The following is a 19502-nucleotide window of genomic DNA, read 5'->3' on the forward strand; positions in this document are numbered from 1 at the left end:
CAATCCACTAGACAAATATTCAAAAACCTTGGAAAAATATTTCACTCAATTCACACTCGCACTGAAATGTCCAAATTCACGTACCCTAAATTTTGCTATTTGCACAGCTCTAATTATAGGTGAACTCCACATACATGTCGATTCAGAAACTGTTAGCCGACAGCCAAAGCACCCACCTTAGCCAAAGACTGAGTAGGGAGATGGCCAGCAGCAGACATGCCCAATCCTGCCCTGGCAGCTGGACCAAGCCTGGCTTGTTGTTGTTGTTGTTGCTGAAGCAGAACCTTAGCATTTGGTCCAGGTCGTGCCTCATAAGGCAGACCAGTTATGTCAAGCTCATCCTGATAGAACAATCCAGCCCGGTGCGACTGGTGCCGGTTCACAACAGCCGAGAAGCCACAAGTGCACTTGTACTGGGCCTCTTCACTAGCAGTGGGAACCAGTGATGGGGGCAGGTACACGCCAACGTCCGCACCCTGAGCCAACCAACACTCGGGTTAATGCTAGCACATTCGCCTAGAGAAAAGCACTCACATGCCTATAATTTACTATTGGCACAAGCCTACAAATACAGAACTATGTGACGATTTATAAGCACCTGATTACTTTAACTACTGGCTGTTCATTCCTTGCAGAAGCATGTCAATTCGTATTCAAGGGAAGGTGAGAAATGGCTACGCTGCCAGTGTACAAGCAGAAAAGGCAGTGAAAGGGATAAAGGACAAGTACACGACGTAAGAAAGAAAGAGCCCCACTTTGATGTTCATGTTGCAGACACAGAGCGTGCAGCTGGCAAAGTTGTGGTCCCGGAACAGCTCGAGCAAGGAGTCCGACAATAGGAGGTTGACAAGAAGGGAATCGGCCTCTGGTGTTGCAGGCTCAGGGGGACCTCCCAAGCAGGGTCCTCTACCAGCCGGAAAGCCCCCCATCAATGCAGCCTGATAGGGTGCCTGTCCCATCTCGTAGCCCATCGCTGCTCCAGGGCTGCCCATCATGGCAGCCGAGCCATGGTAGGAGGCCCGCTCTTCTATACCCGGGTGGTGACTGCGTGAACGTAGTGCAGACATCAGCAAGCTAGTAAAGAAACAAGCACCATTACTGTTGGCATACGAAGATTCCAATAAATAAGTGACATGGACACTGACAGGCCAGAATGGCAAGTTCCCTACCTAGGGTGGCGTTCCAGGAGCCCTGGGTGGTGCAGGCCTCCTCCGCCCATGCGCATGAGGAAGGCCGCCTCTTGTGTAGAGCCATGCATGCCGCCCATTAGGTGTGGTGGCACAGATGGCGGTACGTGCTGATGCTGCTGCTGCTGTTGCTGCTGCTGTTGGTGTACAGCCGGGTGGTAGTGAGGAAGTGGACGGGGACCGGGAGGTGGCTGGGGAGGAGCCTGAGCTTGCTGTTGTGTGTGCTGCTGCCAGCAGGGCTTATAGGAAACTTCGAGAGGAGGCAGCGGCGGCAGTGTTGCACTGGGAAGCTGTGCCAGCGGGGCATAACGTTGTGAGCTGACGAACGTTTGCACCTTGGGAGCCTTGTATACGTATGACCAGTCCTGGAAAGTGAGAAAAAGGAAGCAAGTGTCCCAAACATTTCATTCAGGGTATACAGTACAGACCGCTTATGATGTAAGTAACGATCATGTGCAAGCACTGAACCAAGAACAGCGAGCATGATACAAGGTTTCCATTCGCAGCCAAGTAATCAACTATGACGAAAACTCGCCGAGCTTATGCAAGACCGCACACTGGCAGCTAAGGCCAAAGCTCGCATCATAAAGCAACAAAAGTTTAAATTTACAGCGAGGTAGAAAACGCGCTATCTGTAACAAACTCGATACCGACGATGCTTTTTTTAACAGGAAACTCTGGAGCGCAGGAAGGGATCGCACGTGCCATGTTGAGCCGCATGCAGCCGCCAGCAAGCGACCAGAGCCACACTAGCGACACAGGCACACTGTAGCCAAGTCGGCGCCAGTGCAAAAAGCAACCGCCCTTCTCCATCACTCGGCGAACCCGAGCTGCGTGCCGTGCTTTTTATTCCTTTTCTTTTTCCTCCCTCTGCCTTTTGTTCGTTCAATTCACGTCTCCTCCTCCTCCGTAAAGGCCTCGTCGTTTGCTCCCCAGTGGGACCAACGCGCCTGCTTTCAGACGCACACCCGCTATTGCGTCTGTCACTGCTTTTTTGACAACCGCATTATAACCAGTCTTTCATCTTGGGGGGACTGCACAATAAATGGTATGCATACACATGGGGCTCTATGGGAGGGTAAACGGGAGTTGAAAAATACCGCATTGTAACCAGTCCTGCACTACAACTGGTTACATTATAAGTGGTCTGCACTGTATACGTTTTCTTATCAAGCCCTATTTTAGTGTAGGCACCCTACTGTGTGCTACATCCATTTGTCTGTCACATCAGTGTCTCTTATAAAGGGGTTCGACTGTAATGCAAAATATCTAGCGTGCAAAGAACACTGGGAATAAAATAATTTTAAAGAATCAACCAAAAATGTTTATGACAGATTTGTATTGAATGTCTAACGTCTTCAATCTCACAACCTACACCTACCCTCACTCTCACAACACACAATTAATCCTCACAAAATATGTGCCCAACCAACCTTAGCGCCGTCAAAGCCCGGACTAGCACAGTTGCCGTAGGGGTCCAACGTCCGATCACCAGACTCTCCCATCAGCAAGTCTGTCCCAATGCCAGGGCACGATGGAGATGGGGCCGCATTGTGCTCCAGCGATGGTGGTGTGGGAAACATCCGTGTCAATTCTGCCGCTCCTACATTTCCATACAAACAATGTCACAATCATCTCTCACAGCAGCTCATCCTGCATTTGAAACTAATACATAGTGCAATTCCAAAGCTCTTAAGACTGCAGTTTGAAGTACTGAAGCTACACTTGCACGGCTGCAATAATTTTCTCACTGCTGCAGTCATTTTCTAAGTTTCATACCAGGCATAAAAAATTTAAAAAAAATCTTAATCACGTGAAGACGCAACCCCTTCAAATTTGCATGTCTCTACAACAGATAATTCCTTCAAAATTCAATGCTTGTTTGACAGCATCTGCTGAAACAGTATCACTTTTTCAGCACGAATATTGAAGAAAAAGAAAAAGCGTGCACAGCGTAGGTCTGCTGAAACAGCATCTGCTTACTTAAACAGTATCATTTTTTCGGCACAAGTATTGAAGAAAGAGAAAAAAAACCTGCACAGCATAGGTCTGCGAGAGAAGACGAAGAAGTAAAAAATGGTAAGGGCACGATGGCTTCTCTGATTTCTGACCATAATGTCTAATGACTGAAACGATTGCTGTACCACTAGGAGAAGTGCATGCAGAGGCACAGTGAGGGCTAGAATTTGATATGCACACAGCACACCACTTTCATATTTGATTTCCAAGAGAACATTACAAATCCTCATTAGAGGCCCTACTCCAATATATCTGGGTTGGAGGGGTTTAGCGCACAGTTTTCTCACAAATATGTCCAATGACTCAAACGAGTGCTGTACAACTAGAAGTGCATGCAGAGGCACAGTGAGGGCCAGAATTTGATAAGTTAAACATGAAGGTGAATAAGCGTTTGATAAGCACACAGCACGGCACTTTCATATTTAATTTTAAAGAGAACATTACAAATCCTCGATATATCTAGGTTGTAGGGGCTTAGCCAAGTACTTTTCAATTAATCAACAGACTGGTTGTGCAGTCCACACAGGAATAAGGAGCAAGGAAGACATAAAAAACATTAGCATGCTTGTTTTGATCAACTATGTTTGTAATTTAGTTCTGTTTATCTTTCTCTTCCTAACCATACGAACAAAGTTATACTGTTTTACAGAAAAATAGCGGAATTTAAGTTGAGTTTTTCCATGAGACTGCAGTGAAAAATCGAACCCGTCTTGCGCCGTCTTGCGTACCAGTTCTTTAACAGAAAAGCTATGGGTCTGTTTTGTGTTTACCAAATCTGTTCACAAATACAGTCAGTCCCGAAAATATCGAACTTCAAGGGGATCGTGAAATAGTTCCGCTATATCGATAATTCGTAATACAAAGATATGCATGATTAAGACCTAGATTAAAGCATTTTAGGCCTCGGAAATCATTACACGTGCTAACATAATTCGCTCACAGTATAACGAACAAGGTGTGAACTGCAAGTTACCGCACTTTATTTCGCATGAAAATAGTCCATAAACTTGTTTTCCTTCATGCGCGTCATCAAGTTCCAGTCATCTTCAATATCACTGAAGCTTTTCAAATAAGCGAATTCAGCTCCTTCGACCTCAGCAGCATTGATTGACACAAAATGCCAATGTAAGCTTTGTAGCGTGGCAAAAGGTTGGTTGGCTGCAGCAGCGATGGTGTTGGCATATTCATAACCGCGTGGGTACACTTTCGAAGCACCGAACACTGCAGCCACAATCTCACCATCGATGCAGTCAGAAACAGCTACGTCGTCATCTACACCGATAAGTCTCTCACTGTCCAAGATGGTGCGGGAAACGCTGATAAGTCGCAGAATTCACTGAGGCACCTTACGCCAGGGGTGATGATGTATCCGAAGTCGTCACCTGACCCGCGAGAAAAATTTACGACGGTGCTTTACTTGGCGTTGCTCCAAGCACCAGTCATAAGTTTTATCGCTTTGTGCAGGTCAATGTTCACTTCAACTCCATAACGAGGATTTATAAGGAATTAGGCAAGAAGTACACAAGTCCAAAAAGCGCCAAAGACAACGTCAAGTTTCCGCAGTCGACATTGACATGTTGACAATATCGGTATCACTTGAGCCTTAGGAGCTGGCAGCTGCTGGCTTTCAGCTGAACTGATGCGAAAAACTGGAAAAAGCATAGCTTCCGAGATGTGCGTTTTGAAATTGAAAACACTAAATATACGTCACGAGGTTGCACATCTCAAAGGCTATGCTTTTCAGGCTTGTGCGCTATTGTGCGCTAACAAACAAGGAAGGGAATGCAGACATTGCAATGAGATCGCCGAGTCACTTCACATTTTAATTTTGGTGTCCTCTGCAAACAGTACCGTAATTACTCGAATCCAGCGCGCACCTTTTTTCCGGTTAAGCAAGTTAATAAGTCGCATGCGCGTTAGAATTGAGCACGAAAAAAAAAAATGAATACGGTCTTTCTATTGCCATCGGCATTTCCAAAATCGCCGCCCCCTACGTGCGTCGACATGGCGCGTCGGCCATTTCTGCCTATGTGTTTCCCATGTGCGGCACTTCGTACGTACGTGTGCTGAGGAGTTCGTCATCTTGTAGTGCGTTAGCATCGACGGCATGGAAGGGCCGACTCCAAAAACTCGAGTGCCCTACGATGCCGCTTTTAAAAGAAAAGTCTTCGCGTGTGCAGAAACGGAAAGAAATCGGGCAGAATTGTGGTCGTTCGGAGTTCCCGAAACGTGCATGCGGGACTGGCGGAAACAAAAGCAGAAGATTGTCGACAGCAAAGCTTCACGCAAAGGCTTCAGTGGACAAAGCGTGGTCGGTTTCCGCAAATTAAAGAGCTGCTCGGCGAGAATGTGCTTGAGCAGCGAGCAGCACAGCGACCCGTGACGACAGAACTGCCCCAAGTGCGGGCTATGCAGTTAGCCTTAGAAAAAGGGCTAATGCGGAGCCAGTTTAAAACGAGCAAGTGCTGGCTAACTAACTTTATGAAGAGGAAAGGCTTTTCCCTCCGAAGGCGAACGGGCATATGCGAAAAGTTTCTGGAGGAGTACGATGAAAAGCTTCACAGTTTTCAGAGGTTCGTTCTAAACTTGCGGAACAACGACGGCTACCTGCTTGGGCAGGTCGGGAATGCCGATCAGACGCCTCTTTACTTCGACATGCCTGGCACCACAACCGTCGAGAAGAAGGGGGCGAAGCAAGTTCACGTGTTGACATCGGTCCACGGTAAAACTACAGTGACTGCAATGCTCTGTTACACATCAGATGGGCACAGGCTTCCCCCGTACCTCATATTTAAATGGAAGACGCTCCCAAAAGGAGTCGTTTTTTCGAGTGGTGTGATCGTGCGGGCCTACGAGAAAAATGGGTGCACGTTGCAATCGATGTCTTAATTTTTTTTGCCGTGGAAACTGGGTGCGCGTTACAATCGAGGGCGCGATAGAATGGAGTAAATATGGTATTTTTGAAAAACATAGCTTATAAGGGTACTTGCTTGGGCAAGTTGGTAGCTACTCATTGTTACCTTATTGCGCACTGCTTAAAAGGCGAACACTTGGGATGAAGGGCTTGATATGTGCCTGCTTCCGTCTAGTCCTTCATCCCAAACGGTCGCCTTTTAAGCAGTGCGCAATAAAGTAACTGAAAAAAAAAAAAAAAAACATGCCCGCACGTTAAGACCAGCAGATCGCACATCAAACATATCAGTGCACTCGTAAGTGCAACAAACCAGATCAACGCGCAACGAACCGCGCAACGAACCAGATCAGCGCAATGGAACAACACCACCTTTGTGTCACATGCGCATGAAGAGAACGGAGCTTGCTAGAACGTGACCGAAAATGGATCAATATTTGCCAGGAAAAATGCACTTTCTGGACTTCGACGCGGCGCAGTGTGCGACACGCTATCCGAGCGATTTTTCGAACCGGACGGGGACCGCGAAATAGTACGAAAAATCGAACAGTCCAAAGACATGATTAAGTCATGAATACGAAGTTCGCTGATATTAGAAAAGCCTAAAACAAATCCGGAATAATGCCATGCTTCATGCTGTTCTGGGGGACAAGGTAACTTGGTTATAGTTGGGCTACAATAACGTCGCTGGCAATCGCTGCCACCGGCCCGCTAACCGTTGTGGGCTTTGTGTTCATGGCTCCATGGAACCACGCAAAACAAAACTTGATGCCGGTTGCAAAAAGACGCATGCAACTTCTCGCCTATTTGCTGAAATTTAATAACACTGTTTGGGCTTATTTTAACTGCGGCGACATAACACAGTACGTGAGCCTTTAGCATTTTGCTACTATCAAAATGCTACCGCCACAGCCGCGATCAAACCCGCGTGTTCTAGGAGTGGCCGAGCACGGTGACCCCAGAGTGCTACTGAGCAACCACGAGCAGCAGCGAGCATGTGACGCCCACGACAGCTCAAACACATCCGGCACACCAATATTACGACCAAGTGCACAATGACAACCACAAAAAACGTCAGGCCTGCGCGGAAGGCTCAGCACAGTCACAGCGAAAGCTACAACAACTGCCCTTCAGAGCCTTTCTAAACACTCATTGGATAACATCTGCAAGCACGCTTGCTTGATACCCACTATGGCATTAATAATAAATATGTTTTGTGTAGTAGGCTGGCATTAGCTATGCTATTTTTCGTCATTCTTTTGAGAGGTGTGGTATCTGCGAAACACTAGCAAGGAATTTTGTGCCAATTGTCTATGCAGTGGCTGATGACGATGAGGAATTGTGTCTGAAGTGCGCCACAGTTAATAGATGAACAAGAACAAGCTTTTGTAATGGGTTGGAGCATTGGACAACTCACTCGTTATGCTATTCGCATTGTGCGATGACTGTTTGTTCTTTCGCTGTTTTAAAACGTTTTATAAGTCTATAAACGCGATTGCTTTCCTGATATCAAGCCTGCCTAAGGCAAGTTGGCCAACAAGTCCTGAGCACCAGCGTGGCTCAGTGGTAGAATATTGGGCTGGCACCCAGCGGACACTCGTGTTCGAGCCCCACCGTGTTATTGGTACTAGGTTTTTTTTTATAATTTCGTGCGTTGTGATTACAGGCACTGGCGGCGGCGGATAACTAGGGCAGCACGTGACCAGAGTTTTGATGTCATAACAGCCTTCGCTGTAAACCAAATGACCAGAAAATAAAAACAACCTATTGGCTTATTAATGATGATGGTAAAGCTCATCGAGAAAAGGTTTTGCAGTTTCGTTAGCCAACAAAGATCAGACATAGCCTCCAAAACTGGAAGATTGTGCGCACCAATGCATGCTTCCAACCCTGGCAGCCAAGCAACTAGTCACTGCAAGCCAAACTTGACCAATCCAACAAAAAAACCGAACATTGCAGCTTTCAAAATCAAGCGGCATAGCTCAAAACGGTCAATTTAGTTAGGAAAGTCAAACTTTGGTACATAAATTCCCCCGAAAAATCGGTCGCAAAAATGCATTAGCGCAATGAGAACCTTGACGGTGCAGTTGTGAAGTCCGAAATGTCCAACAAGTCCGAATTTTTTAAGTATGAAAAATCCCTCGGCGCCTGTATGGCGGATGTCCCGCTGTGCGATAGTTCGATATATGGGTGCGCCGATCTTATTCTTTCGCATAGGAAATTCAAGAAAATTTCTCTCAACTGTTCGATATAGCCAATAATTCAATATATCCGAGTTTGATATATCCGGGATCGACTGTAGTGGTTTTTTAAATTGAACAGGACACTATTTAGATTTGTGTATGGAAACTTTCATTATTTGCCTACCACTAAAAAGACACCAGTCATTTAGTGCATTCTGTGAAATTTTCTTGTTTTTGCACAGCTTCTTTCACGGTCAGTGCTGACATGACAATCAAGGACACGGTAGCCAACTGCAATGACTCACCAAGAATGCCTGCTGTCGTGCTGCTTTTAGACTTTGTGATGGCTTCATCAGTGGCACCCGGAGGCTTTGTGGAGCTTGGTGTAGATGGAGCCTGAAACTAGGAGCAAATGTAACACTGCATGCTGTCATCTTGAACATATGAACAGAAACTTTCTAACATCAAATAGACGAGACAGTATGCACGTTTACTGGAGGCACTCATCTAAATGCTTTATTGAAAGAAAGCTGTGGAAAGGTCTCACATTGCAAGCCACAACATTCACTGCAATTTGAAACTTAACAACACCTTTGGAATGTGCAGTTAATATGAGACAGCACTGCGTGTAAGCTATATGCTCAATATCTGTAATGTATGGATTCAATTATTTAAAATCTTGACAACTATTACAGGCACCCAAGAGCCAATAAAGAACATCGCAATGTTTGAGACGTAAGCCAGGACACAAAAAACGAGCAATCTGACTGCTACCACAAACAGGGTGACACTAGAGTTGGGCAAGCTTCGCTTACGGGGTCATCGCTGCTTTCGTCCGAAGAGGAGGTGTCAAAGATGTTCTCCAGGTCACATTCGGTCACCTTCAGGTCTTCCACTCGGGTGAAGCCTGGATGTCGAGGCGTGGGAGGTGAGCCACCTGGGGCGATGTCCCCCTGAGATCCGGGAGTGGTGGGCTCTCCGATGCCACCACCATGAGCGATGCCCGCCACACCAGATGGGTCGACAGACGAAAGCGCTGGCTCTGTGCCCACTATTTCCATGGGCACACTGTCCTTTTCTTCCTCCTACGCCCATGGGAAAAAACACACCCACGCAAGAGCATTGCAAAGGGAGAAAATCTATCTCAACTCGCTACAGTAGTATTAAACCAACACTTCAGAGCAGTTTGCATGGGATAAACATGACTACATATAAAGGCTACAGAACCCACTGCATGTTTTGTTTATTCAGGAGATGTGACATGGTTCCACCTGAAGAAAACTTCAGCAAAATAATTTTTCACATTAGTTCATTATTGAAAACTTTTGAAGAAATTCGAAATGTCCATTATTCCTCTAGGAGACAAACATCACTGCCACGGTCAACTCTAACCATCGCTGCGGCGCACGTTCACAAGCTACGGAGCTCCCTACCGTTGTCTCAAGTGGCGAAAAAGAGAGACCTTGCCATGTCGACGAGATAAGCCCTGCTACTTTTTGAAACATTCATTGCACTTTGCTTCTCGATACACTAGCAGAGATGGGTTGGGAACTCTGCACTGGACGAAGAACAGTGCGATGGTCGGCATATCATGACTGGTTTGACAGTGTGCACATGCGACTTCGAACTGGTTGTGGGCGTTTAATGAATGGGTACTATGGAGCCATATGTGAATGTTACCTTCCACCCCCAAAAGGTTTATTTTTGAGATGTCAAATACTCAGTTTGCTGCACAGTAAATATTGAGAAAGGAATCATGTCCATCAACTCTAGTGCAGACTTGCGTATTAGCTGTTTATTGTCAGTAATAATCTATTGATGGAGTCCCACTAGATCAGTTGTCTCAACAAAACATGCAGCAGTGTCCATGAAAAATCGGAAGCCCAACACGGTTGAGCTGCAATGTACAAATAATGATGATGATGATGATGATAATAAATATCAAAAAAAGAATGTAGGACAATCGTTGCCAATAACGCCGCATATTTAATATGGCTGTTCATGACTGTACATAGGTCACATGGCTTTGTCACTCACCTTGACTACAACAGGAGTAGTGGTCTGATTGGGCGTTCCATTCTGCTGAGCAGGAGCTGGCTGGTTACTGGGAGTGGCAGCTGCAGTGGCAATAGTAGCGGCAGGGTCTTCTTCTGCCTCGTCATGAAACTCATACGGGTCCCTCGCACTTGATGCACCGGAAGTGGAACCGCCTTCCCCCATCTGATTGGCCGAAGCAGCAGTCATGCAATCACCATTCAACTCTGGCTGCCGGCAGGGCAGAGACAGTCTCCACGCATCATTTGGGCTCGATCTCCGAGGAGCGCCCATGGCCGGTCGTTTGGATGGAGGCACGTCCCTGTCGGGTTGGGAAAAACACCTTGGTGGCGAAAAGAAACTGGCACGATGCTATAATGATATAAACTAAGCTTGTATAAATAGTGCACTTCAGGTTGAATTGTGAACTCGAAGTGAATACCTATTATGGTCTAAGAATTTCAAATCGAATTCAAATAGTATATTCAGGGAGCACGCCCCCTTGATAAGAGGCATGCTCCGGGCAGCAGTTCTTGTCTTTCATGTGAGATACCTCTCTCATAAGTGGGGTACCTCGTATCCATTTTCGTACTCTCATATCCAGCTGTAGAAACACTGGTCTCTCTTATACCCATTTGTCTCTTATAAAGGGATTCAACTGTATCACACATTATTAAAAAAAATGGACATGCACCAACATCTATATTTTTTAATTGAAAGAAAGCCGGCACAAATGCCTTTTATTTAGAAAGTTTAAAAGTTTATATATTTTCATAGTAGGATTGAACGTTTGCCAGAATGCAAGTGATAACCTGTAAAATACGTCAACTTTTAAAATTTACATTACTTAGAGCACAGAAGCCGGTATAAAAAGCTTTAAAACTTGAAAGGGCCCTGAAACACGTTTTGAGCATGGTCAGACAATGCTGGTGGTCGGTAGTGAAGGCTCCTGAGAACATGGAGTCAAATATCTTAGCAGAGCATGCAGCCTGCAATTCACAATTCTCAAAGTTAGCTAAAGATCACTTTCTCTTTTTTCGACAAATGGCACTACAGACTCGAAAATTGCTGCATCACCGGCCAAAGTATCGTCAATGGCCGATTTGAGCATGGCGCACTCAGGAATCACTGGGACCGCTGCGGGAGGTCATGACCTGTCAGCGCGTGCTGCATGATCGCACTGCAAAGTTGTGCATACTGAGGGCGGGGGGCAAGAGTCAAGAGGCGCACCGTGCCATCCTTCCCTCTTTGGCTTCCAGCGCTTTCGTCCGAACGAGAGAGGTGAGAAAGCTATTGCAGGATGCGACCAATCTTTGTAACTGTGCTTGTATTTGACTGATTCTAAAACTTTTTGCAGCAGTCGATTCACGAGGCAATAAGCTCCTTTACTAAATTTATTCCATGGCTACTTAGAAAAGTGTTGCACGGCCCCTTAACAAATTATGAATCGATGGGAGGGTAATATGTTCATTTAACCTTGAAGTGAGGCTTTGCGACAGTGCACATTTTTCTGGATAGGTGTTTTCACGGCATAGCACCTATTTAGTGCAGTGAAACCACTTTTACAGGAGGTTACATGCAGACTATTATACATTTATTCGATCATTTCGACTTATTTGAAATATTCAATAACTTAAATTTGAATCAGAGCGAATTGGAATATTTGCACAAGCCTAGTGTAAACCTATTCATTAAGGCAGGTCTATCTGTACTCAGTGCGAGACCATATTAAATGTACAAGGTTTCACGTCTCATGGGCCTCAAGGATAACTACCGTCAAACCTCAATATATCGAACACGGATATATCGAATTATTGCCTATATCGAACGGTTCCTATATCACGCAGGAAATCGCATGCATTATTGATTTTTTATTTCGAACAAAGTTTGACATATAATGGATATATCGAACTCAGCCATCCCAAACCGCCCGCGCTCCATTGACAGGCGGCGAGCTTTCCCGCAACTCTCGAAAGTAGCGGTAGAGCGGCGGGCGTTTACGAATGCGGCACACATCAATGGCGCCGAGCGCGCCACTTTTAAGGTAGCGGCATACGCGCGCCGCAGCCTTGAAGGCTGTGGTGTCAACGGCACACTGCGCACTTGTTGGGAGGATTCGCTCGCAGGATTTCAAGCTGGACGGTTGTGCTCTCGCGATCTCCGACGCCAGCGTAGCTCCCGCCGACCGGTTCGCCCTCCGCAATCTCCTGACGCCGTGCAGCTCTCGCACTGTGGCGCCCCGCCCTTGGACTGCTTCGACCGGATCCCCACTTTCCTATCCCCTTCTTTTTTCCGTGGCTTGCCTGTCTATTTCTTAATCTATTTCCTTCTATTCTTTTTATCCCTCCTTCCCCCCACCCCTATAAGGCACTGCGCCGTGTCACCTGAAGGCAGACAGAAATTAGGTGCCTTTTTCCTCTTCCTTAGAACCACTACCACCACCACTTGTTGCAAGCTCCTCCCCCGTAGCATCGGCAAGCATCGGTCGTGCTCGCAGTGTTCTTGGGTTCGGAGTAAAGAGCAAACCTCATAAGCGCGAAAATGCACACGACAGCGACGAGCGATGCTATGAGCGGCGAAACGGGGCGTTCGCGCGACGTGTCGCGTGCTCGTTTTCGCGCAATCGCTCGGTTCTCCAGATTTGGAAACCGTCGCTCATTGCCCGGAAGTGCTGGGCTCAAGCAGCCAATAGCGAAAAACCGGAAGAGACAAAGACTACGTAGGTGCACGTGACCCTGCCCGAGGCACGTATGCGCAACAAGAAATAAAGCAATGTTTACGCATGTGCATATAAAAAAAGTGCTGCATTTATAAACACTTTCCGTTACATTACACAACAATATATCTTATTTTTAAATTGCATACCGCTCGCTACGCGGTTTTCTTGGTGCGAGTAGACGGCCTCATGCCAGCAACAGTGGAGTTCGCACGCCAAAACCGTCGTGTGAATGAGGTTTGCCTGCGCTAGCGACTGATCGCGCGAAGACGATCTACGTCTCGTCGCTGTCACGTGCATTTTCGCGCTTATGAGGTTTGGCCCTTAGGCCTGTCCCGCGCTGTGGTGCGCGACAGGCCTAACTCCGAACGACGGAGCTCACGGATGTGGAGATTGTCGCCGAAGCTACTGCTGAGCAGCCAAATGAAGACTCTGACGAGGTGGATCCCGCAAGCGCTGATGGTGCCCCGCTCCCGACATCAGCTGAGGTCGTAGCTGCCTTGGCCCATGGGCCGCCACTGCGGGGCGATTGAAGGCACTGGCCTATCACTTATGGATCGCCTGGACTATATTGAGGACGCAGTCGTCAAACACGCCATGGCCAACAAAAAGCAGGCTACTCTTTTTTAATATTTTAAACCAACACAATAAATACTATGTTTGAATCTTCAAGTGAGTATTTACTGCACCACGCTTGAACGGTTCGTTGGTCGTTTTCAGCAAGCTGTTGACGCATTTTTTTCGTGATTTTTTACATCAAATTCTGGATATATGGAACTATTTCGCGATCGCCGCGTCGTTCGATATATCGAGGTTCGACTGTAAACCCAAACACATTTATTATTAGAATTAGAAGTCTCATGATCGCTGCATGAAGTAGCGAGGTTATCCGTAAATATAAGATCTCCCCTAACTACATCAATAGAAAGCAAAAATAAAAAATTTTTTAATACACTATATGCAAACCCTGAATGATGCAAGCAACAGAATCATAATGGAATAAGCAGTGCGAGTCTATGCTTTTTCCTCGTACCCTACCACATGATTGACAACTTTTCTGCACTGCCTATGCAGTAGTAAAGCAGAACGTTGTTGCTACATTACTAGTTTCTAGAACTGCTGCATTATTTGCTCCTGCACAGTCTTGCAAATCCAGCTTTACAAAGCGTCCTGCAGGGGCACGCTTCCTACTTCGTGGCCAATGAGATTTGTACTAGACGACAGCAAATAAATAAAGAAAGAAAGAATGCCATAAAGCACAGACTCACCATGGAGGTTGGTAAATGGTGGTATAATCATACAGCAGGCAGCTTCCTAGTGGCATTGAGGCCTCTGCTTCCAAAAGAGCCTCGTGAGGAACAGCAGGAAGACACGGCCGTTTCAAGCCTTGGTGATGATGTTGTTGCACAGGCTGAAATAAACAGTTGCACTGATAAATTACAATGGGCTGGCTCATGTTTCGCTATTGTATAACCCTTGTAGGACACACCAACAACGATTCTAATCATCCGGCCTTCATATCATTTTAAACACAGGCCTTAATGGTCCCTCCAACAACAACAAGAGCAACAAAAAAACAGTGCGAAAGATGGTAAAGTGAACCGGCCAAGATTAATTTTCGTTCTTGTGCACACATAACGTTTGATATACGATGGCAGGTGTTGGAACGTACTGCAGTAATGGAATGAATCGGCCCATCACACAAATTCATGTGATGAGGTCAGCCTGAGATACACAAATTAGTTTGCTACCTGCTGCTGCTGCTGCTGTGGCTGCTGAGGTTGTTGCTGCTGCTGTGTTGCAGGTGGTCCCGGCGTAGTTGGAGGAGCCTGGAGCTGAGGAGCGGGGGTACCAGGTGGTCCCCCAACAGGTGTACCTGGCGGCAAAGAAGCTGGACCACCAGGAGCAGCCAGGGGCGTGCCCGGCATCTCATCTGTGCCCACTGATGGCGGAGCATGTACTACAGTGGATGCCAGAGGGGTAGCCGCAGAGGAAGATGGAACTGAGCCAGGGCCACCCCAGGGATGAGACGTACCGCCTGGCGAGCAGGATGGTGGTGCTTCCAGAGGCGGTTTTACTTCCAGCAAAGATGATGGTGAAAGGAGCTGCAAAAGCACCGCGTGGTCACTTCACTGGCGACTGCATGGCTACTCTAGTGAGATGAACACAAAAGTGGGACAACTCACCAAATTAGTTATTTGAAGTGTTCTAGTGACACAGCAGTTGAAAAATAATCATTGTTAGGGAGCATTAAACGGAAAAGGATCGTGTTACTTGGGCAAACTAAAGATATGTGAATAATATAGCGCAGAGTCAAGTAAACGAATATCTTTTAAAAGGCACTGTTGTTTAAATTAAACAACTGCCTCTGATACGACTGGTTTTGTACTTGCATTCTCTTTCCGTATTCATCACACAGTAAATGGAGCTTGCGTTAAATAGAACAGATTTTCCTGGTCCTTTTAGTTTCCATTTGATAAGAGTCTACAGTGGAACTCTAATTACATGTTGCCCGATATTGTGATGTCCCAAGTTCTACGACAGATTGGTGCAGTCCCAGCCAATTTCCTCTTTGAACATGTAAATTTCCATGGCTTAAGACCATCACCAAAAACTTTTCATTTTAATTATGTGTTAAAACTCTCTCGGGACAATTTAATCACAGGTTTTGAACCAGACCAGTAAGTTCTCAGCTGCAAATTGGCCGTGTAATAGCCCACTGATGGAATGGTTCGTCACACAAACCAGCCTCATAACTCAACGTAGGTCAAGCATTGCATAGCACCAAACTGGGGCCTTAAATATTGTTCCACAAATTTCAGCTTCAAGAAGTATCCACTGGCACTGCACCCGATGTAAGCAGTGTAAGCAGAGATGTGACTGCCAATAAAGTCTGTACTGCTCGCACTTGTCCCAAACAAAGAAGTAAACCACTGAGGTGTGTCTGTTGGGCTTAGTCGTATGTCTTCTTTTTTTCACGCAAGAAGTACATATAAATTTTGCTGCCTCTTGCCTAACCCCTCAGGGATAAGCTGTGTCCCCAAGGTTTATAAGCTTATCGTGACCCAAGTATGAGGAAGAATGCAACCACAGCCAAATATCACTACAAAAAACATCAGTTTAATAGAACATGAGCCCCCAACACTAATTATTTTTGAGTCAATATGAACAAAACTTCACTGTCTAGACCAAACTTTAATGTTGATTTCAAATTTGTAATTAGTTTTTTCATAGCTGCACTAGATCTAAAAATATTGAAGTTCAGAAGAACAATCAGTGCTTGCTTCTTAGGGCCTTCTCGGCGATTTCGGCATACTGAAGCTAATATTGAAGTGCACGGCCCCAATGCCCAGGTTATGCTGAGGGGGTGATGCTATTTCTATTCATTTCCGAGCACTGTGTAAATGAAATAACCAATGAACGTTCACTGTTGATTATTTCAATAACAATATGCAGGATGACAATAGAGTAATAGAAATGGGATCCCCCCTTAATCGTTTTAATACAAGTAAAACAATAGTACATTTGTCATTTTTACTCAATAACAACATAGGACAAACACCCGCAAGGCTGAGTGCATTGAGCAAAACCATCAAACTGAGAAAAATGCATCTGAAATTTCAGACAGCTGTAACTTCTGTGGAAGAACAGCCACTGCATTACAAATTACAGTTATAGACGGCTTATACCGTATTTACTCACGTAATGATCGCACTCGTATAATGATTGCACCCCTAAATTTTGTCGTCCAAATTATACCCCCCCCCCCCCCCCCATAATGATTGCACCCTGAACTTGCAGCATGGACATGTCATGTGCCAAGTCTAGCTGAACGCGCCTATCATTGTTTCTGTGATCTGAAAGCGGGCATCACTATGCTAATGCCGTAAATTTACTGATTTAAATGAAAACATTTTTTTATTTAGATGAAAGAAACTGTTTTGATGCGCATGAGTACTCACAACCTCCATAACTGACGCAAAAAAGAAAAAAAATGTGGTGGCTTCACTCCACGGAGTGCTTCGCTCCATCAGCCACTATGTTTGTTTTAAGATCCCGTACTGTTACAGCGGCGGCCGCCTGTTGGTCGACCTGTGTTCATCCCGCAGCAATGTTTTTTTCATTCCCGAGACCACGTTTTTTTTTGTGTGTGTGTGCCTTGTGATCGTCTGTTGAAGCGCCGTTTCACTACAAGGCGGTACGCCAGCTTTACTGCCGCGTTCAAGCTGAAGGCGCTTGACTACGCGTTAGAGCACGGCAAACGCGCTGCTGGCAGATATTTCGGCGTCGACGAAATGCGGATCCGATATTGGAAAAAAAAGCGCGACATGCTCATGGCTACTGACAGCAATCGATGGGCATTCCGCGGACCCACATCTGGCAAGTTGCCTGACATTGAAAAGGCAGTCCTCGAATACGTGAAGGACATGCGCAAGGACGGTTATGCAGTGTCATTAGACATGATACGGACGCAGGCATGCACAGTTTCCCGGAGGCTGGGAATAGCCACAAAGGACTTCCGCGCCAGTTCCGACTGGACAACACGCTTCATGCGGCGGGATGGACTGTCGCTGGCATTTCCAACGCGCTCGACGGAACGGAAGATGACCCTCTGTGGGACATTGAAGACACGGCCGGTTCCGACAGGGAATCGTGCGGCGACGACATTGATGCCAGTGATGCTTCGGAGTCTGAATGAACATTAGGGGGTGAGAGAGGTAAAAAATAAAAGGGCAGTGTGCCATGCTTGTAGCTCCTGCGTAAAGTGTGCATTTTATTACAAAGGTAAGCCTTAATTTACTTTTGTTTTTGGTTATGTTCATGATAGCTACCGTAAGAATTCTGATTAGCAACTTTTTGCGTTTCCGGTGCTCAGAATATTTTTTCACGGAAAATTTACCTCACCTAATGATCGCATCCCGAAGTTAGAGTCAATTTTAAAAAAAAGTACGATAATCATGCGAGTATATGCGGTAACATAAGTCATGAAAGTCGCACTATTAGTGGTACCACACTATAACTAAAACAATCTTTTTCAAGGGCCACCACTGCGCAAAACATGTTAGCAAGCAGTCTCGCGTGTCTAAAAATCAAAGCATGTGATGCGCGGTGCTTACAACCTTTTCCCAATGTTAAAAAAATTAACATCTAAAGATGTGCGTTGCAACGAAATGAACACAAGGAAGGGGGAGAGGGGGTGTCCAACAAAAGAAAATACCATCGCGGAAATTCTTCTACTGCTCCTCAGACTGCCTCGATTATGCGCATCACACAGAATATCGAATCATGTCTGCAATTTTATGCTTTAAAAGACATCAATAGTTTGATTTCATGGGCATGAACCCCATTTTGAAGCATGCAATCAAATTGCAAACCACTATTTGAGCACTACATGTGTCATCCTTGTTTTCATTAAAATTTTGTATCCCTTCATGTCAAGAGCAGGCCCCGCAAAGTTTTTCGTTGATTTCGTACCAAACTGCAACTTAGACTGCGCGCGACTGCTAACCAAACACAACGAACGCTGATTAAACCTAGCTTGTCGTTCGATATATTGTCGTGGAAAGTTCGCCCAAGACATGAAGATAAGGCTTCGAAAAGACCGCACTTGAGCACTGAACCAAGAACAAACAGCGTGCACGTTACGAAGTTTGCGTTCACAGCTGGGAGGCCAACAACTCGCCAAGCTTACATAAGAAGCTCCACTGACAGCAAAAGTGAATGCTCGGGTCATAAAGATGTAAAAGGTTTTAAATTTACCGGCGAGGTAGCAAATGCGATATCTGTAGCAAGCACGAAAACGACGATGCTTTTTCCGACAGGAAACTGTTAAACACAGTTGACATGGACAGGATTGCACGTGCCATGTTGAGCCGCGCGCACGGCAGGAGCCATGCTAGCTTTTCTGGCAAGATTTTACGGCAACTACATTATACCTGGTCTCCTATCGATGGGGACTGCACAATAAGCTGTATACATATACGTACACAGGAGGGCGACCAGGAGACGAAAAAGACTGCATTTTAACTGGTTCTGCACTATAAGTGGTTGCGTTTTAAGTGGTCTACACTGTATATCACTCAATAGGTTTGTTCTTCACCAAGAACAGCCATATCAAATCCATTACTTGCCAATGTATTCACAAAATCTTGCGATAAAGCCATGTTGTGCACCCAGAACCAGTTCATAGGCTAGTACTAATTCCCTTCAAGCTAAAGCAATACAAAAATTATCTAAAAATGTGGCCTTCCTATAGACAAATGAAATCGACACAGAGAAGAGGCTAATGGCTTATTTATTAAACCGAAAATTGATTATTGTCTAGCAATAACACTTTCCTCACTAGCAGGCAAGGGCTGTAAAAGGGGCTCTCTGCTAATTTATCTCAATTTAAAAGCCTGTTCGTAGTGTCACAACTGTACAAGTGCTCCTTTTTATACTTCTCATGTCAG

At 45.7% G+C, this 19502-nt stretch overlaps 1 protein-coding gene across 3 annotated transcripts in view; it reads right to left on the bottom strand.

The window, feature by feature from the left end:
* Positions 1-19502, bottom strand: part of skd (mediator complex subunit skuld) — a 122061-nt gene that overhangs the window by 33524 nt on the left and 69035 nt on the right. For 2 of the 3 annotated variants that reach the window (XM_037433036.2, XM_037433029.2), the window contains exons 10-18: positions 14802-15155; positions 14319-14461; positions 10338-10656; positions 9116-9385; positions 8606-8702; positions 2621-2790; positions 1170-1552; positions 756-1044; positions 177-476 (exon numbers count right to left, since the gene is read on the bottom strand). In XM_037433036.2, the coding sequence (XP_037288933.1) occupies positions 177-476; positions 756-1044; positions 1170-1552; positions 2621-2790; positions 8606-8702; positions 9116-9385; positions 10338-10656; positions 14319-14461; positions 14802-15155 (2325 nt within the window). The remainder of the gene's footprint in view (positions 1-176; positions 477-755; positions 1045-1169; positions 1553-2620; positions 2791-8605; positions 8703-9115; positions 9386-10337; positions 10657-14318; positions 14462-14801; positions 15156-19502) is intronic. The other variant, XM_037433042.2, reaches the window with a different exon arrangement.

The sequence above is a fragment of the Rhipicephalus microplus genome, chromosome 3, assembly GCF_043290135.1.
Source record: "Rhipicephalus microplus isolate Deutch F79 chromosome 3, USDA_Rmic, whole genome shotgun sequence".
Lineage (NCBI taxonomy): Eukaryota > Metazoa > Arthropoda > Arachnida > Ixodida > Ixodidae > Rhipicephalus > Rhipicephalus microplus.